The following is a 19,362-nucleotide window of genomic DNA, read 5'->3' as shown; positions in this document are numbered from 1 at the left end:
TTAAACATAGAAGATAGAACAATGCAGATAGACACAAAATGCTGGAGTAACTCCACGGGTCAGGCAGCATCTCTGGATGGAAGGAATGGGCGACGTTTCGGGTCGAGACCCTTCTTCGTCACTCATTCCTTCTATCCAGAGATGCTGCCTGGCCTGCGGAGTTACTCCAGCATTTTGTGTCTATCTTCGGTGTAAACCAGCATCTTGCAGTTACTTCCGAGAACAATGCAGCCCTGGACCAGGATCTGTGGCACACTATGGCTGTGCCAAATATGATGTCAAGTCAATAGACAATAGGTGCAGGAGTCAGACTAACCACTGCTGCCTGGTCATAATCTGTATCACTCCATGTCCTGCATATTAACGTGCCTATCTACAAGCCTCTTTAACACCACTGTCATACCTTGGTCAACATCTCAGTCTCGGCAAAAGGCCTCTGTTCATTTTTTCCCTGTGCTGTCCTCTAAGCAGTCTCATAGCAAAACTGATTGAGAGAGTGGGCTTTACCTCGTGTATATAACGAGTTGAGTGTGTGGTCCTGAGATCCTGAGAGCGTTGCCGTCTGGAGCTATGCTCCTGGTAGGGCCATATATGGGTGGTAAGGTCGAGGGGGTGGTCCCCGACAAAGAGCAATCCAACCAAAACCTCAATGGTGGAACAGGCGGAGGATGATGGCTGACCTTAGTGGAGCGTCACAACGGCTGGGAAGGCGGATGAAGGCTGCAGCAGAAAACGGTCCCTAGTTGTCTTGGACTCCATGCCACTGGATCCTGACCCAGATCTGTCAAGGACCGTGGGGTGGCTGTCTGTGCACCAGTCTCCCCACGTTAAACAAAGTCACGCACAGGCGTCCTCCATGAGAGGACAGTCATACTCGTTTGGAGTGACCACCGATGATGTCCTCTGCAGGTTCATCCCACGGCACGAGGACGAGCTGGAGCTGGAGGTGGACGACCCTCTCCTTGTGGAGGTGCAGGCTGACGATTACTGGTACGAAGCCTACAACATGAGAACAGGCGACAGGGGGATCTTCCCAGCGTACTATGCTTTCGAGGTGCCCATGGAACCAGAGCACTTTGCAGGTACCTGACTCGCTCACCCAGGGTCCCCGAGTTGTATGGTCATAGGTGATAAGAGCAGAATCAGGCCATTCGGCCCATCAAACTTACAGATTACAACAGGTGTCAAGGGTTATGGGGAGAAGGCAGGAAAATGGGATAGGAGACAGATCACCCATGAGTAGTCTCGATGGGCCGAATGTCCTAATTCTACTCCTATAACTTGTGAGCTACTCCACCATTCAATCGTGGCTGATCTATCTCTCCCCCCCTAACCCCATTATCCTGCCTTTTCCCCACAACCCCTGACACTCATACTGATCAAGAATCTATCTATCTCTGCCTTAAAAAGAACCATTGACTTGGCCTCCACAGCCTTCTGTGGTTTTGTAACAGAGTCATCACCGGCCCATAACAAGAGTGAATAGGAAAGTAGCAACAGAAACTCAAAACTCCAGTCATGTTCAGCAGCTCTGATACCCTCTTTGGAATGAGATTCAATTTTTTATTAACATAATGTTTCCGGCTTATATATTTCTTCTGTTTAGATCACACACAAACCAACAGCAGCATCTTATCTTGCTGTGTCAGCAACAACACAAGTATTGTTTTCAATCTGCTGATTCAGCAGCAAATTCAGTCGTGAGGGATTGGCTCCAAGTTTAGCTGCGTCCTTGAAATGTCGTGAACTTTAGACGAGAGAGAAATTGACCGGAAACAGGCCCTTCGGCCCACTGAGTCCGAGCTGACCACCAATCACACTGTTGCACTACCCTACACACTAGGGACATTTTTTTATTTTTTACCAAAGTCAATTAACCTAAAATTCACATGTCTTTGGAGTGTGGGAGGAAACGGGAGCACCCGGAGAAAACCCACGCGGTCACACGAAAAACTCTGTAGATGGCGCCCGTAGTCAGAATCGAACCTGGGTCTCCAGCGCTGTAAGGCAGCTACTGAACCGCTGCGGCACAGTGCTGCCCCAACTTGCTGGATTCATAGAACGTAGAGCAGTACAGCCCATAGCTAATCAAGACAGCATTCTGATAAAACCTCTTCTGCACCCTCTCCAAAGCCTCCACAACCTTCGTATAATGGGGTGACCAGAACTGTACACAATACCACAAATGCAGCCCGGCAAAAAATCCACACAGCTGCACCATGGCTTCCTGACTGGTATTCCATGTCCTGACCGACGAGAGGCATTGAGGATAAGAGTCAGGAAGTGATGTTGGATTCACAGATCAACACCCATTAAACACACTGCATTAAACACGAGTGTCAATTCTGAGAAATGGAGATTATCTTTCATGTCAATGACCTTGGAGAAGTCGGAGGTGAAAAGTAGTTTAAAGTTGTAACTCGAGGCGGGAAGGGTCGGTGTGTTGGCAACGATGGCCCTCAATCAGCCCCTCTGTTCAAATGACGTGCTGCCTCAAGTCTCCTGCACCACTCCCGCACCAATGTTGTCTCTGATTTTAGAGATGCAATATGGAAACAGGCCCTTCGGCCCATCAAATCCATGCTGACCATCGATCACCCGATCCCACCGGTTCTACGTTATCCCACTGATCTCATCCAATTAGGGACAATTTACAGAGCCCAATTAACCTACAAACCCGCACGTCTCTGGGGTGTGGGAAGAAACCCGAGCACCCGGAGGTAACCCACGTGGTCACAGGGAGAACGTGCAAACTCCACACAGAGAGCACCCGAGGTCAGGATCAAACCCGGGTCCCTGCCCCTATGAGGCAGCAGGTCCACCAGCTGCGCCACTGTGCCTGGCATCTAACAATCATTTGGTTTTGGGCTTGAATGAGTCGGCATCCACTGCTTTTTAGGGCAAAACAATCCAAAGATGTACAACCTTCTGCATGGAGAAATGTCACCTTGTCTCAGCCCCGATAGTCTGACCTCCGTTCCTGAGACACTGACCCCCTCATCTAGACTATTCAGTTAGTGTAAACTGATTCTCCACATCTACCCAAGTAATCCTTATCAGAATCCTAGCAGTCTGCGAGATCACAGATGTTGTTCTGGACATTTGTGTGACGTAATCATCTTCATGTGACTTTAACATGATGTCTGTATTAGGATAGTCCAGTTATTTAATCCAACTGTGATAAGTATTTGAATTAAGAGCACCAGAAATTATTTTGGCTAAGTATAATGATACATATCCAGTGCAAGTATTGAGCTATGGGTTATTTTTAATCAGATAGCATTTTATCAATGCATTCATTTTAATGTTGCTCCCTCTCCCCCCCCCCCCCCCTCTTCTCTCTCCTCCCCATCCCCCATTTCCCCCCCTCCCCCTTCTCTCCCCCATACATACCCTCTATCCCCCTTTCTCTCCCCCCTTTCTCTTCTCTCTTTCCTTTTCTCCCTGCTCCCCCTCCTGTCCTTTCCCCTTTCCTTTTCCCCTCCCATCTTAACCTTCTCCTCCCTATCTCCTTCTCAACCCCCCTCTCCTTCTCTCTCCCTTCTCCTTATCATCCCCTCCTTTACTCTCCTCCCTTTTCTCTCCCCCTCCTTCTCTCTCCCCCCCTCCTTCTCCTTCCCCCTCCGGCTCTCTCCCCCTCTCTCCCCCTCCCCCCCTCTCCCCCCCCCTCCCTTCTCCTCCCCCTCCCCCCCTCTCCTTCTCCCCTTCACAACAGCTAACGCAGAAAGGAGTGACTGGGTGGACCTCTTCCCTCTGAAGTTTCTGGGTTCAGTGCAAGTGCCCTACCACAAAGGGAATGACGTCTTGTGTGCGGCAATGCAGAAGGTAAAGTGAAGCGAGACCAACAGCGGCCTGTCCACTGCAATGTGGCTTGGTGGGTACGACTCTTGTCTCCGGTCAGTGAGCAAGTTGTGTGTTGGAGTCCCACCCCAGAAACTAGAGCACAGCAGTCCAGTAACACACCATTGGAAGCGCTGTGTCTAGGGCGAGACAAAATCTCAGTTTAGTTTAGAGATACAGCATGGCAACAGGCCCTTTGGGCCGAATGTCATCCATGCTGTATGACTCTATGACTCTGTAAATCATGTGTAAATGAACATGTTTTTATTTAAAAGAGCTGGTAAAGCTGATCAATGCGGGGAGGGCAGTGGATGTTGTTTATGTGTAAGGCATTTGATAAAGTCCCCCATGATAGACCAATCCAAAAGATTAATATACAATATGTGAAGAGTTGCAGGTCTGCCTTCGTGAACCGGATAATAAATGTGTGATGTAGAATTCAATTGTTTTTTTTTTTTGTTTTTTTTTATTTATTTATTAGAAGTAGACATATTATAAAATGTAGTTACATATTATAGTAAAAAAACTTTTCATATACATCAGTCATACATTATTAAAATTTTCCATTATCAATTACTTCTGCTTCTAGTGTTTTTATTTTTTATAGAAAGAGGGAAAAAGAAAGGGTAGAAAGTTACAAATAAAAAAGAAAGCAAAAAAAAACACAACAGAAAAACAAGGGAGGTGGAATGGGTTACCTGTAATACATCAATGGAGATAGGTTCGTAGGTTATAAAGTATAGCTTTTCATCTATTCCTGAGTTCAAGTTTCAGCTGGGTCCTCGTGCTGTGCCAATCTATCCCTTAATTCAATTGTTTTCTGACTTAACTTCTTGTAAAGTGCAAAAGATAGACACAAAGTGGGTCTTACTCAGTGGGTCAGGCAGTATCTCTGCAGAATAATGAAGGGTGACGTTTCAGTTTGGGCCTGAAGGTGGGTCCCGACCCGAAACGTCACCCATCCTTTTCCTCCAGAAATGCTGCCTCAACCGCTGAGTTACTCCAGCACTTTGTCTCTAACTTTGGTAATAAACCAGTATCTGCAGTGCCTTGTTTCCACTTCTTGTAAAGTGCAGGTGGCTTGCATTTCTCTTCGTAGATCGCAACAACGAGAAGACTGACGGTGCAATTCAACCCACCTTCCAGCTGTGTGCTGGAGATCGGCATGCGGGGCGTTAAAATAGCTGTGCAGCTCGATGGGCTCGGTGCTTACGAGAAGGTAATTCTTGCCCGCAGTGTTTGTGCAACATTTCCCACAGAAGCAGAGACTCATAGACCCACAGAGCCACATAGTACAAAAACAGGCCCTTCGGTCCACCTTGTCCATGCCGACCAAATTGGCATTCTGGGCTAGTCCTATTTGTTTGCATTTTGTCCATATCCCACGAGATCCTTCCTATCTGTAAATCTGTTTTTAAGTTTTAGTTTTAGAGACACAGTTCGGCCCACCGAGTCCACGCCGACTAACGATCTCCGCACACTAACACTATCTTACACACACTAGGCACAATTTACTATTTCACCACACCAATTAGCCTTCAATCCTGTACATCTTTGGAGTATGAGGGGAAACTGGAGCACCCGGAGATAACCCACGCAGTTCATGGGTAGAATGTACAAACTCCGTACAAACAGCACCCGTAATCAGGATCGAACCTGGGTCTCTGACGCGGTAAGGCAGCAACTCTACCGCTCCGCCACCGTGCCTCTCTGTCTTTGGAAAGTCATAATTGTATCCACTTCCATAGCTTCCTCTGGCAGCTTTATCCAGCCGTGGACTATTGTCTGAGTGAAGAAGTTACTCCTGAGGTCCCATTTAAATATCCGCCCTCCCTCCTTAAACCTAAACCCGGATTAAGACCGTATTCTTGCTGATTTGATTGGCTGAATAAATGTGTCTTAAACATAGTGATTGTTTTTAAATCACTACCACTTGCCCACATATACGGGGCAAGTTCAGGCAACCAAGCAATGCGCAAGTCTTTGGGGAGGCTGGTGAAACTGGAGCACCCACGGGAAACACACAAAGTTCTCAGGGGAAGAACGTGCAAACTCGACAAAGACAGCACCAGAGGTTAGGCTTGATCCCAGGTCACTGGTGCCGTGAGGAAGTTGCTCGATCAGTTGTACCACTGAACTGCCCTTAATGTGCATTAATTCTGCTTCTCTCTGTTACTTTATGACAGGGCAGTAAATGTAGTCACTTCTTCCAGTTGAAGAATGTTTCATTCTGTGGATATCATCCAAAGAACACCAAGTGAGTTCTGTTCTGGTTGTTTCATGTTTGTTCACCCATGCCCAGAGATTGCTGTTGGTATCAATGAGGCAAAGGCAATCTCTACACCACTACCGGGCACAAGTGAAGAGTGTTAAATTGTTGTATGTACTGACTTAGTTTTACTGCATGTTTCCTTATGCTCTTGATCAATGTTTGATTCCTATTGTGTTACTTGTTTTCAACATAACAAGCTGAAAACTGCAAAACACACAGATAATACATAATAAATTAATGTCAGGGAAAAAAAACAATGTCCTTAGTGCAACACAAGACAGTCCATAGAAGTTCATTGTGTTTAAGAAGGAACTGCAGATGCTGGAAAATCGAAGGTACACAAAAATGTTGGAGAAACTCAGTGGGTGCAGCAGCATCTATGGAGCGAAGGAAATAGGCAACGTTTCGGGCCGAAACGTTGCCTATTTCCTTCACTCCATAGATGCTGCTGTACCCGCTGAGTTTCTCCAGCATTTTTGTGTACCATAGAAGTTCATAGTTGAGGTTAGTGTTGTGTAGTGTTTAAGAGCCTGATGGTGATTGGGAAGAAGCTGCATTTAAACCTGGTGGTCATAGTTCTCAGATTCGGGTAAAAAAGGGTTTCATCAAAAGACTGCAAAAACAAGACATTAGTGAAAACACTATTAAAAAAACAAGTCCATGGTGGCACGAGATGGTCCGTAGTACTCTGCTGTCAAGGTGGGATTAACGTTGTACAGGGCAGTTCAAGAAGCTGATAGTTGTAGGGAAGTTGCTGCTCTGAACCTGGTGGTGTAGGACTTCAGGCTCCTGTACTTCCTGCCTGACAGTGAGAATAAGGCATGGCTCGGATGGTGGGTGTCTTTGATGATAGATGCCGCCTGTTGAGAACAGCGCTTCATGTAGACGTCCGCAATGATTGGGAGGGCTGTGCCCACGAGGCATTTGGAAGTATGGAAGGTTTTGATGAAGTCGATAAGAATGAACTAATTCCAGAAACTGCAGGGATGGTGACGAGGAGAATTTGATTTATTGTTTAAAAAAAAATCCAGTTGATTTATTGATAGAATCGCATTGTTGTCGTCCTTAAATGCACTTCCTGATAGAGCAGAAGGCATAGAGTCACTGGGTGCCCATCAAAAGATTAGGAGAGACGGGCAGTGTTGTTAAAGACAAAGCAATAGACAGTCGATCCAAGTGGATCGGACTTCCTGTCAGCAATGCTATTGCGTGTGGTTCTGGTTGCCCCAATACAACATGGATGGATATACTTTGGAAAGGGTGCAGAGGATGTTTACCATGGTGTTACCTGGATTAGATGGCGTTAGCTACGAGGAAAGATTTGACAAACTTGGATTTTTTTTTTCTCTCTGGAGTGTCAGAGGCTGAGGGTTGAATTTTGTCAAATTAAGTGTATTACATTATGAGAGGCATTGATGGCCAGAACCTTTCTCATGGGGTGGAAATGTCGAATGCTGAAGGCTTTTAGGTGCGAGGGGCAAATTTTAATGGAAATGTGCAGGAATTTTTTTTTACACTGTGAACGGTGGGTGCATGGAATGTGCTGCTGGGGATGGTGGAGGTGTAGTCAGATACAATAGTGTTTAAGATGATTTTAGATAAGTACATGCATATGCAGGAAATGATGGGATATGGAACATGTGCAGGAAGAGTTTAGTTTAACTTAGCATCATGTTCGACAGAGATATGGTGGGCCGAAGGGCCTGTTCCCGTGCTGCACTGTTCTATGTACAAGATTGGCCAAATAGCCTCCACCATTTATGCAAAAAGTCTTGTTACTTTGCTCTTTTCTTCTCCTTTCAGATATTTTGGGTTTATTACCAAACATCCTTCAGATCACCGATTTGCTTGCCATGTTTTTGTGTCCGAAGACTCCACAAAACCCATTGCGGAATCAGTGGGGTACGTAGTCTTCTGTCCAAAACTCTCCTTTGCATGGTCCAAGGGTTTTGCTCGCTGATCCACCTGTCCAGGTGCTGTTGTTACTCAGAGTATGTTCAGCCTGCTTTGGGCTGGGCTCGGACTGGGTCACAAAGTTTTTCAGTCCAGGTGGGCAGCACGGTGGCGCAGCGGTAGACTTGCTGCCGTACAGCGCTTGCAGCGCCAGAGACGTGGGTATGGTGCTGTCTGAACGGAGTTTGGACGTTCTCCCCGTGACTGCATGGGTTTTCTCAAATCTTCAGTTTCCTTCCACACTCCAAAGACGTACAAGTTTGTCGGTTAATTGGCTTGGATTTGTACACTCAGTATAAGTGCAAATTGTCCCCTAGTGTGTGCAGGATAGTGTTAATGTGCGGGGATCGCTGGTCGGCGCGGACTCGGTGCGCCGAAGGGCCTGTTTCCGTGCTGCATCCCTAAAATAAACACCTCAGCCTCCAAATATTTTGCATGCATTATCAATAATAAAATAGAATTTCAATGTTTCAGGTATTGGTAACAAAAGTTCAAATATCTAAGAATGTTATAAACAGTTGATCAGACTTTACTGGCTTTACCTTGCACTAAACGTTATTCCCTTATCAAGTATCTTTACACTGTAAATGGATCGATTGTAATCATGTATTGTCTTTCTGCTGACTGGTTAGCAGGCAACAAAAACTTTTTACTGTACATCAGTACACGTGACAAACTAAAACTGACAACTGAAAACAGAGGAGGAATAAATATTGAATAAAAACAGGAATTGTTGGAAATACTCGGCAGGTCAGGCTACATTTGTGGGTAGAGATAGAGTCAATGTTTTAGGTTGAAGACCCTTTGTCAGGGCTGGGAATGGTACAGAAGATGCTCGTAAATCTAGAGAGATGGTGGGGGAGAGGTTATGTATCTAATAGGGTTAAACTGTGTAGATTGTGGGGACAAGCTCCAGCACCTGTAAAATAGGTTATTAGGTTCAAGTGAATGAAAAACATAGAAAAACATGGAAACACAGGTGCAGGAATAGGCCATTCGGCCCTTCGATCCAGCACCGCCATTCAATATGATCATCTAAAATCAGTACTCCTTTCCTGCTTTTCCCCCCATATCCCTTGATTTCTTTAGCCCCATGAGCTAAATCTAACTCTCTTGAAAACATCCAGTGAATTGGAGCGATAACAGAGTGGGAACATAAAATGGAAGGATGTAAAAGTTGCAAGATGCAGAGCAGGAGGATGAGCCCGGTAGGTCAGGTTGGGCATGTTCTACACCCAGAGAGGAAAGAAAAAGCTGGGAACAAAACAATCAAACTGATTCAATGTCACGCAATGATGATCAGAATATGAACAGGAATCAGGTTAACCTCAGGATGTTGGAATCAACATTGGGTCCAGAAGGTTGCAACATTCCCTGCTGGAAGATGAGGTGCTGTTCCTCCAGCTTGCCTCGGGTCTTTGTCTTGACTGATCTAGCTCTTGGCCTCTTTTCCACATCCCTGCCCTTTCCCCAAGACCTTTGACGCTCCATGTCTAAAGGTCTCTGCCTCTCGGTCGTCAAAGTACTTAATGATTTGATATTTGTGAACATGGTTTGATCTTCATGTTGAAAGCATTGTGTTTCTGTTTGTTATACAGGAGGGCCTTCCAGCAGTTCTACAAAGAATACATTGAGTACACGTGTCCAACAGAAGATATCTATCTGGAGTAGATGCCTCTGTAGGTGCCCGAAGTGCTCCGGGCTCATCACATCTCATTCTCAAACCCAGCGTGATGCATGGACACTCGGAGCTAGTGGCTCGATATCAGGTTCCAAAATGATATGGCATCTCGATTGAACCCGTTTTACCTATTGTTACTTTTAGCCAGCCATGCCTCAAAGATCAACAATGTACGTCGCCCTGAGTTTGTGACTTATCCCATTCCGCTGCCAATCCAGACCCATCCATCTAGTGTTCCATTGGTTCATGGCTCAACCGTTCCTGCTTGCTTCATAACCCTTGTGATGCATTTGGTACACGTTCGGAATGCAATGGGCCAGTGCTTAGGTCTGGCTGGAGGAGATGACGCCAAAGCAACGGGCAGATACGAGATTCGTTGTAACGATAACGTTACGCTTTATTCATTGAAAGTGTTGTGTGTAAAGTTCTTAAAAGTTGTTCATGGAGTGTGCAACATAGTTTATTTAAAGGTTTGATGCCAGCATGTTCTTCTCTGCTCTGGTTCTTTGAAGTTCTTTTAACAAGTCTCTTTTTAAAAACAAAAGCCTTAACAACTTTGCAAAGAGGATCAGATGCAACTGAATGTTACAGGATGCCTTGGGCAGCAGCAAACTATTCAGCTGCTGCACATCACTGCCATTCTATTGGGAGTATTGCATTAGCATCACCAATGCACAGTGACACTGGTTATGTGATAACTCCACTGATTAAGTGTCAGTTTATTGGCCAAACTTGCAAAACATTTTGTTCTTCGGGATTCCCATTTCCGGATCAGTTCTCTTTACAATGAGAGTGATTGGCTTGTAGCTCAGATATCTACCGCACAGGAATCTATGATGCTTGTCATCACTTGCAGGATGTAGACATGCTCAAGGTTAACATCGGTAGCAGGCAGCACAGCGGTAGAGTTGCTGCCTAACGGTACCAGAGACCCAGGTTCAATCCTGACTATGGGTGCTCTCTGGGCGGAGTTTGTAAGTTTTCCCGTGACCTACATGGGTTTTCTCCGGGAGCTCCGGTTTCCTCCCACACTCTGAAGACATAGAAACATAGAAAATAGGTGCAGGAGTAGGCCATTCGGCCCTTCGAGCCTGCACCGCCATTTAATATGATCATGGCTGATCATCCAACTCAGTATCCTGTACCTGCCTTCTCTCCATACCCCCTGATCCCTTTAGCCACAAGGGCCACATCTAACTCCTTCTTAAATATAGCCAATGAACCGGCCTCAACTACCTTGTGCGGGAGAGAATTCCAGAGATTCACCACTCTCTGTGTGAAAAAAGTTTTCCTCATCTCGGTCCTAAAAGATTTCCCCCTTATCCTTAAACTGTGACCCCTTGTTCTGGACTTCCCCAACATCGGGAACAATCTTCCTGCATCTAGCCTGTCCAACCCCTTAAGAATTTTGTACGTTTCTATAAGATCCCCCCTCAATCTTCTAAATTCTAACGAGTACAAAGACGTACAGGTTTGTAGGCTAATTGGCTTGGTAAAATTGTAAACTGTTCCTAGTGCATGTTAGTGTGTGGGGTGATCACTGGTCGGAGCAGGTTTGGTGGGACGATGGACCAGTTTCGGCGCTGTATCTCTAAACTAAACTAAACTAAACCTATCGGCTGTTACTTCTTGAGAAGATGGACTTGAGCTGGTGGTAAACTTCTGCCATCCTTCTGGTGAGGGAACATTCATAAGTCTATCAGTAGGGACTTGGATCCCATGACAATGAAACCATTATAATTCCAAGTCAGTATGGTGACTGATTTGAAGAGGAACCAGGTGGTCGAGGTTTGGGATTAGACACAGGGTCATAAGAGCATGGAAACAGCCCCTTCATCCAAAACGTTCATGTTGACCCAAATGCCCATCTACGCTGCCCGCATGGCACTGTTTGTCACATGTCCCTCTAAATCCTTTCTATCCATGTGCCTGCCCAAATGTCCTTTAAATATTGTTACTGTTCCTGCCCCAACTACCTCCTCTGGCAGCATGTTCACTACACCCACCACTCTTGCTGAGTCGTAAAAGTAGCCCCTCAGGTTCCTATGAAGTGCTTGTGCTTTATCACCAGGCTAAGCGCTCTACCAAGATAACCAAGCCCAAAGTCTAAATCGTATCTAAACTACATATTAAATCTTTCCTTTGTCCCCTTAAACCGATGTCCCCTACCCCTTGATTCCCCAACACTGGGGTAAGAAAGAGTGTGCATTCACCCAGTATAGCCGAGGTGAGTTCTGTAGTGCGTTCTGCAGATGGCAGCCACTGTATGCTAGTGGAGAGGAATAAAAACTGAAACTGCTGGATACAATGGTGCTATCTCGGGGGGCTGCTTTGTCCTGGAGAGTGTTGAGCTTCCAAAGGTGTTAAGGAATGCACAAAACATACGGCTAGAAGTATAACTAATAACAATTTTATTGTTGTGTTCGGATAAAATCAAGGATAAACCTGTCCTCGTGTTAATCCTAGCAGACAATAATTTGCTTTCTGGATTTAAACAACTCAATCTATCTTAGTCCAAAGTTACAGCGGCGTCTACTTGGATTCAGCTTAAATCGTAGACAGTAGAGCTGGTCCTTTCAATGTACAAGGAATCACCAGGCTGGGATTGTGCATTTACTCTTGGAACACAGGGACACATATTGAAAATGGTAAATTGGCAGCTAGATGTGACATCATCAATGAATGGTCAAGAGAATCCAGTAATCTGTTATGAATGATACTCATGTTGGCTTGCTGCAGTTCATCACAAGCATTCAAGCTATTGACCTCCAAGATCTTCTCCCCACTTGGTCCCTCAGCCCAGTTAACAAGGAGGCTGGATGGGGTCTCACACCATTCAGTCCCTAACTAGACTACCCAAAATAAAACTATTGAAAGTGTAGCAGATGTATGAGCAAAGAGATGCAATTTGCAATGGAAAGTCCTTTTAAGGAAATACTTTTTGTACTCAGTTTCTTACTCGTAAAACTTCTTGAGGAAATGGGAGTTGTCCTAACCATCTCTTTCCCGGAATCTGTACAATGTGTTATTGTCAAAGCTAGATTTTGCCCCCACATGGGACCTGTGGATAAGTAAAAAGAGTTGGTTCCAAGTTCCTGGCCTGCTGAGGAGCAGTGAACAGTGAGATAAGGGATAGAGAAATGTAGAAACAAGGACTCCAGATGCTGGTTGGGATAATCAGCTGGTGTTTTTTGACCTTGGCTAATATCAGAAATGGGCCAAAAATGCCTTAGCGTCAGTCACACATCCTGCCAGTAGTCTCTTCAATAACACTCTCACACAGGTAGCATGACTTGTTGGGTGAGATATTAGAAGATACTGTCCACATTCGAACTGAACTCTCACTGGAAATCAATACACTCAGAAAGAGTTAATAAAAAGGATTCAAAATGGTCATTCTTTCTAGTTGAAGGAATAAAACACACTATATAACATGTCCAAAACAAAATGTGCACTTTGGTTTCATTGCTATTCGTGTCAGCACAGTTTCCAAATTTCATGTTTCAATCACAGCTGGAAAATAAAGTCTAAAAAAACAATTTGATGCTGATAGTTATCCAAGGTAATTATAGAAGTCATCAAACTCCGGATCATCTCTCTTGCTTCGACCCGCTTTCAATAGGAACGGAGATGGGACTTTCTTTATTTGCTTGCTGAGCCGGGGAATTATTGGTTTGATTCCATAGTCTGAAGAGTGAAGCAAAAGAAATTGAACAGTTGTTTCATAATTTATGTAGATACAAGGAACTGCAGATGCTGGAATCTTGGACAAAATACAAAGTGCTGGATTAACTCAGAATGTCACCTGTCCAATCCCTTGACAAATGCTGCCTGACCTGCTGTGTTCCTCCAGCACTTTGTGCTTTGCTCATAATTTTATGATGTTGTGCTTATTTTGTATAGGCATGTTGACATTGATTTCCAGGATACCACCACCCAATGATGTGGGCATTGTATGGGGCAACAGATTCAGCCCTGCTCCCATCCAGAACTAGGATTGGATTATTCCCCTTGTCCTCACCGTCTACATTCACTGCATTACCCTTCTTAATTCCATCCACACCCAGTAGATTCGGCCAACAGAAACAATGTCCTTTCCCTTTCAGCACTCACGAGGGAAGAGTTCCCTCCCTGGCCTGCTTATTCCACCTTCACCTAACGGGGAAGTGTGCAGTCATTCAGAAGATAAGACACAAAATGCTGGGGTAACTCAGTGGGTCAGGTGGCATCTCTGGAGAAAAGGAATAATAGGTGATGATTCGGGTCGAGACACTTCACTTTGGCATGAGTCATGGAAAAGCAGAACGTTGTTTAAATGGAGAGGCCATGGAATGCCGCTGTAGAGGGATCTGAATAGTCGCTGAGTAATTAGGGAGGGATATGAAACGTTAGCCTTGCAAGGCAGATTGAGGATGAAAGTGAGGAAGGCTTTCTACCACTAGTGGGCAGCAGTGAGACCACACCTGAAGCACTATATCACTTTATATTAAGGAGGTAGTTCAGATTAAGTTCTAGATTCTTTCCTGGGTAGTCTTCAGTGACACACAGCTCCAGCGAACCAGTTGCTGACTGTTTGCAGTTTGCACGTTCTCCGTGTGACCGCGTGGATTTCCTCCGTGTACACCGGTTACCTCCCATCGCAAAGATGTGCGAGTGAATAAGTGAATTGGCATCAAAAATCTCCCCTGGTGTTTGGGTAGGTGATGTAAATGGGATTGATAGACAGCATGGACATTGTGGGCCGAAGAGCCTCTATCGTTCTGTATCTGTCCATGGGTCCATAAAAGATTGAACAGTTTGGGCCATTTACTGTGGAATGGGAGGTGGCCTTATTGGGGCAGTAAGGACTGTGAGGTGTAAATACTGAGCGGGTGATTTTCCCAGTGTGGGATATCTAGAACTAGGGGGTATTGTTTCAGAATAAGTTTGGCAATTTAAGATGGAGATGTAGAGGACTTTCTTATCTTAGAGAGTACTGAATCTGCATTTCTTCACTAACTGTGGAAAATCATGATATATGTGCAGAGTTAACTAAGCTTGGTCCTTGTACAACATGCCCGTCAGGGCTTGCGGAGAGGCAGCAGGTGGAGCAGAAGCCAAGATCAGATCAATCGTGAAGAAAAGGCTCGAGGAGCTGGAATGCCGGCTGTTGTGTGTGTTCTTTGCTTAGTGTACTCATGAATCTGAAGAGTCTGAAGAAGGGTCCCAGCCCGAAACGTCATCTGCCCCATCACAGCTCAGATGCTGCCAAATCCAGAGTTCATAGGCACTTTATATTTTGCTGTTATACTAATGCATGGTGGTCTTTAAATTCTACGTCCCCTACACTCTCTCCCCCCCCACCCCCCCCCCCACCCCTCCTCCCTCCACCCCCCTAATCAAGGGAAATATGCTCATTGCATCTACAGCAAAACAAAGCTGGGGATTATGGTGGTGCAAAGCTAGCAGTTTTTCTAGGCTGTCGGGTGTTATTTTCTAAATACCCCAGCACACTTTTGATTCACTTCTTTCAAATGTGTCAGTGAACCCATTAAGTTTCAAGGGCGTATGGCCAAGAAACAGGAGAATTCAAAGGGAGCAGAGAAACTGTGATGCTCCTGTGTGGAGTGGACATGGCAGTATCACCTGATAAGCCGATGCCAAACCATTGGCTGGTGGTGGATTATCAGAATCTTACTGTACCTTGTCAAATCATTCAGCACTCTACATGTTTCTATGAGATCACTACTCATTCTTCCCAAGTTCAGACACAACAGAACAAATGCCAATAGGGTACGGGCCTGAGTAGAAGTTAAGGGCAGGAGTTCTCTCTATTTCCATACCTATTCACTTATACAGAAGCCACCATCATTAGTTTAAAAAAAACCCCAAAGGACTGGAGGACCTCAACGGGTCAGGTAGGGTATGGACATCTGTGGAAGGGTATGGACAGAAGATATCTCAGATCAGAACCCTTCCTTAAATTGATGGGGTGTTGTGATTATCAGATTATAAATTTCAGGTTTGCCTTTTGTCTTCAGCACTTATCTCCAGCCTTGATTATGATTTCCACTCTTCGCCCACTTGCCTGACTCATGTGCCACCAACCCAAACCCAAATCCACTTATCACTTGCTAGCTCTTGCCCCCACCCCCTCACCTATTTCCACAAGCTCTCTCCCCTCTGCTCCATCAGTCTGAAGAAGGGTCATGGAATCCGAAACATCATCTGTCCATTTCCCTCCACAGATGCTGCCTGACCTGCTGAGTTCCTCCAGCACTTTGTTTTTCACTGGATTCCAGTATCTGCACTCTTTTGTGACCCCCCCCCCCCCCATCATTACATCATTGGTGTTATGTGCAGAATGGGCTACCACAGTTCTTCACATTACAACAGCGACTCCATTTCTCTGGCCACAGAGCTCTTTGGCATTGCCTAAGATTGTGAAAGATGCTACATTCATGCAGATTTTAGAATGAAGAATTGGAAATTAACCTCACCATCCAGATATCCAAAGTGATTTCTTGCGAAGTTGATGCTGGCCTCACGCCCATTGCTTTCTCTCTTCACTCTGATGGGGAAGTAGGGAATAGATGAGTATCAATAAGAATCTCGACACCCCATGACATTGATAACAGTGTCAAGTAACATGCATGATATAGAACAGAGTCGTTCAGTACACCAAACCCTGTCAATCCACTTTCCATCGCTGAGTCCATGGCTTTGTAAGTTATATAGAATATACAACAGTACAGCACTAGAACAGCCCCTTTAGCCCACAATGTCTGTGTCAAACATGATGCAAAGACCATCATTTATCTACCTGCACATAACCCATTTGCCTTCAATCCCTGCATATCCATATGCCTATCCAAAGTTTTTTTAAATGCCACTAATGCTTCAACCAACACCCCAGGCAGTGCGTTCCAGGCACTCACCACCCACTCCGCACATCTCCCTTTAACTTTGTCCCTCTCATCTTAAAGCTATGGCTTTTTGAATTTTTGGTTATGAAAGTATTTGATTTTTCCAGCCTGGTAAAAACGTTGTGACTGCCTACTCCATCTATGCCTCTCATTATTTTATACAATTCTATCGGGTCTCCCCACAACCTCCACCACTCCAGAGGAAACAATCCCAGTCAGTCCAACCTCTCCCTAGAGCTAATACCCCCTAATCCAGACATCATCCTGGTAAACGTCCTCTGCACCTTTTCCAAAGCCTTAGTTCACATCCTTTCTGCAATAGGGTGACCAGAATTGCACACAACACAATGGTTCAATCTTTGTAATGTTCAGCAAATTAATATCATAACTGGTTGATTCTTACCGTTACCAATAACCTACCGTTCAAGAGTATGCATTGAACCCAAATCGAAAAATACCATCAAAAATAATAGACTGTTGACATAAAGTCTCCTCAAACGGTTGTGCTTTTTCCCAATTAAACTCATTATTCCACTAAATGAAGCATGAAAACAAGTAGTACAGTGCAAGTGCATTTAAGTAAAAATCCCTAGCCATTGGGCTAACCATCAAACTTCAGAGAAAATCATTTGATAGTGTTGCCAAAACAGAATTTCATATACAGTTTGTGATGTCATTCTTTGTGACACAAGAACATTCTTTATGTTCATAAAGGATTGATTACGATTTTATTTAATTCTTTCATGAAAAGACACATTAAATGAAGGAGGGCCCAATTCCCTCTAGAGATGCTGCATGACCCACTGATTTTCTCCAGCATGTATTTTTCTCAAGATTGCTGCATCTGCAGTTCCTTGTCTCTAGCTTAAAATATTGGTGTTTTGGAATATCAGATATTTTGTTGGCGGACAAAAGATTTGTGTTCGCTAGCGACACTTTAACCCTATTTTACAGTATATGTGGAGTTCTGTTTAGAGACACAAGAAGCTGCAGATGTAGAAATCCTGAGCAAAACACAAAGTGCTGGGGTAACTCAACAGGTCAGGCAACATCTGGAAATATCTGTCTTGGAAATAACATCATCTTCATGGGGCCTAAATCGTGGGATTAAAGCACTATATGGGGCACCTTCACCATAAGGATTTCAAGGCTTGAAGAAGGTGGCTCACCACCACCTTCTTGGAAAGTAATTAGAGATAATCAATAAATAGTCAAAGACTTGTTCAGCACAAAAATAATCCTATCGGCCCACCTTGTCCATGCTGACCAAGTTGGCACATGAGGCAGAAGAAGGGTCTCGACCCGAAACATCACCTATTCCTTTTCTCCAGAGATGCTGCCTAACCCACTGAGTTACTACAGCATTTTGAATTTATCTTTGGCATATTAGGCTGGACCCATTTGCCTGCAATTGGCCCGTATCCATCTAAACACTTCCTTTCCAACACAGATTCTGGGAAGACAAGTCCATTTAAAAAAAATGCAAAGTGGACCACTGATTAGTGGAGCTGAATGGTCATGTAAGTCCATGGCCATATGGTTACTTCTGGATCTCCTCCACAGACCCATGGCCATTCCCCCACCACCATTGGATGTTTAGGTAGGACCACATCTATTCAGGCAAAAAACCACAGGCCACCTCCATAGCACAATTGGTTCATTCTTCTTTTAAATGAGAAAGAAAAGCCACTGATCCAGCCTAGTGTCGTACAATAATTAACCATCGCAAGCCTGTAAAACTGTTGCATTGAATACTTTGTCAAGTCACAATGAAATTGTTTGCTTGCATCCCTTGCCAAGGTGTGCAAATAGTGGCCCATAATGGGCGCTTACAAAGTTACAAATCCCCCCCAGTTCCCTTTGACACTCAAACTAATCCAGAATCAGTCAATCACTGCCTTCAAAATATTCATTAACTTGACATCCACAGACTTCTGTATAGAGATAAAGTGCGGAAATTGGAGAATGGGGTTGAGAGAGAAAGGTAGATCATCCATGTTACAATGTGTAAGAAGGAACTGCAGATGCTGGTTTAAAATAGTGGAGTAGACTTGATGGGCCGAATGGCCTAATTCAGCTCCTCTCACAAATGAACAAGACTGAGCCTAGGCGAGATTTCCTGCCCAGCAACAGTCGCCCCTTCCACGCTATTGGAGCAAAGCCCTTCGCTGTGTAATACCATTGGTCCGTCGCACCGTCAGTCACACCATAATCCCGCCTTCTTCAGCGTAGTCAGCCTATCAGCGACATTGACCCGCCCTCCCTTTACATGCGATTGGCCGGGCCGACAGTCAGCCAACCGCGGAATCGGTTCGTCGGCCCTCTGCGCCGATTGGAGGATGCCTTGATTGGCGGCTCAGCTGGCCAATGGCGGTTCACGGCGGGTATCGCGGGCCGTTGACGGCGCCGGCGGCGCAGATCCCGCCTCCTCCCCCCCCCCCCCCCGGGGTCGGAGCGCTCGAGCGCGGCGTCGCCCAACGGTCGCCCGCGGCCGCGGGTTGGGGGCCTGTGGCAGTGCCGCGCCTGCGCAGTTGGGGGGTGGGGTGGGTGGCAGGGGGGCCCAGTGTCCGCGCGTGCGCAGTTGATGGGGGAGGGTGGCCAGGGAGCGTGTCCGCGCGTGCGCAGTTGGTGGGGGGAGGGTGGGCGGGGGGCGGGGCAGTGTCCGCGCGTGCGCAGTTTGGTGGGGGGGGGGAGGAGGCGGAAGTTTGATC

The 19,362-nt window shown here is 45.5% G+C and overlaps 1 protein-coding gene and 1 long non-coding RNA gene across 4 annotated transcripts in view; one reads left to right on the top strand and one right to left on the bottom strand.

The window, feature by feature from the left end:
• The window catches only part of mapk8ip1 (mitogen-activated protein kinase 8 interacting protein 1), an 87,376-nt gene extending 77,146 nt beyond the window's left edge, over nucleotides 1–10,230 (top strand). For all 3 annotated transcript variants that reach the window (XM_033038799.1, XM_033038801.1, XM_033038800.1), the window contains exons 7-12: nucleotides 910–1,082; nucleotides 3,716–3,825; nucleotides 4,940–5,059; nucleotides 6,027–6,097; nucleotides 7,916–8,014; nucleotides 9,664–10,230. In XM_033038799.1, coding sequence (XP_032894690.1) covers nucleotides 910–1,082; nucleotides 3,716–3,825; nucleotides 4,940–5,059; nucleotides 6,027–6,097; nucleotides 7,916–8,014; nucleotides 9,664–9,736 — 646 coding nt within the window. In that variant the 3' untranslated portion in view covers nucleotides 9,737–10,230. The remainder of the gene's footprint in view (nucleotides 1–909; nucleotides 1,083–3,715; nucleotides 3,826–4,939; nucleotides 5,060–6,026; nucleotides 6,098–7,915; nucleotides 8,015–9,663) is intronic.
• Nucleotides 10,231–12,134: 1,904 nt separating this feature from the next.
• Nucleotides 12,135–19,143, bottom strand: LOC116984584. Its single transcript, XR_004415074.1, has 3 exons — nucleotides 18,921–19,143; nucleotides 16,226–16,296; nucleotides 12,135–13,433 (listed from the first exon to the last, which is right to left on the bottom strand). It is a non-coding gene; the product is annotated as an uncharacterized LOC116984584 (long non-coding RNA).
• Nucleotides 19,144–19,362: the final 219 nt, after the last annotated feature.

This window comes from Amblyraja radiata, chromosome 20 (assembly GCF_010909765.2).
Source record: "Amblyraja radiata isolate CabotCenter1 chromosome 20, sAmbRad1.1.pri, whole genome shotgun sequence".
Classification (NCBI taxonomy): Eukaryota; Metazoa; Chordata; class Chondrichthyes; order Rajiformes; family Rajidae; genus Amblyraja; species Amblyraja radiata.
Note: the sequence above shows the minus strand (reverse complement) of the source record. Positions and strands in the feature narration are given on the sequence as shown.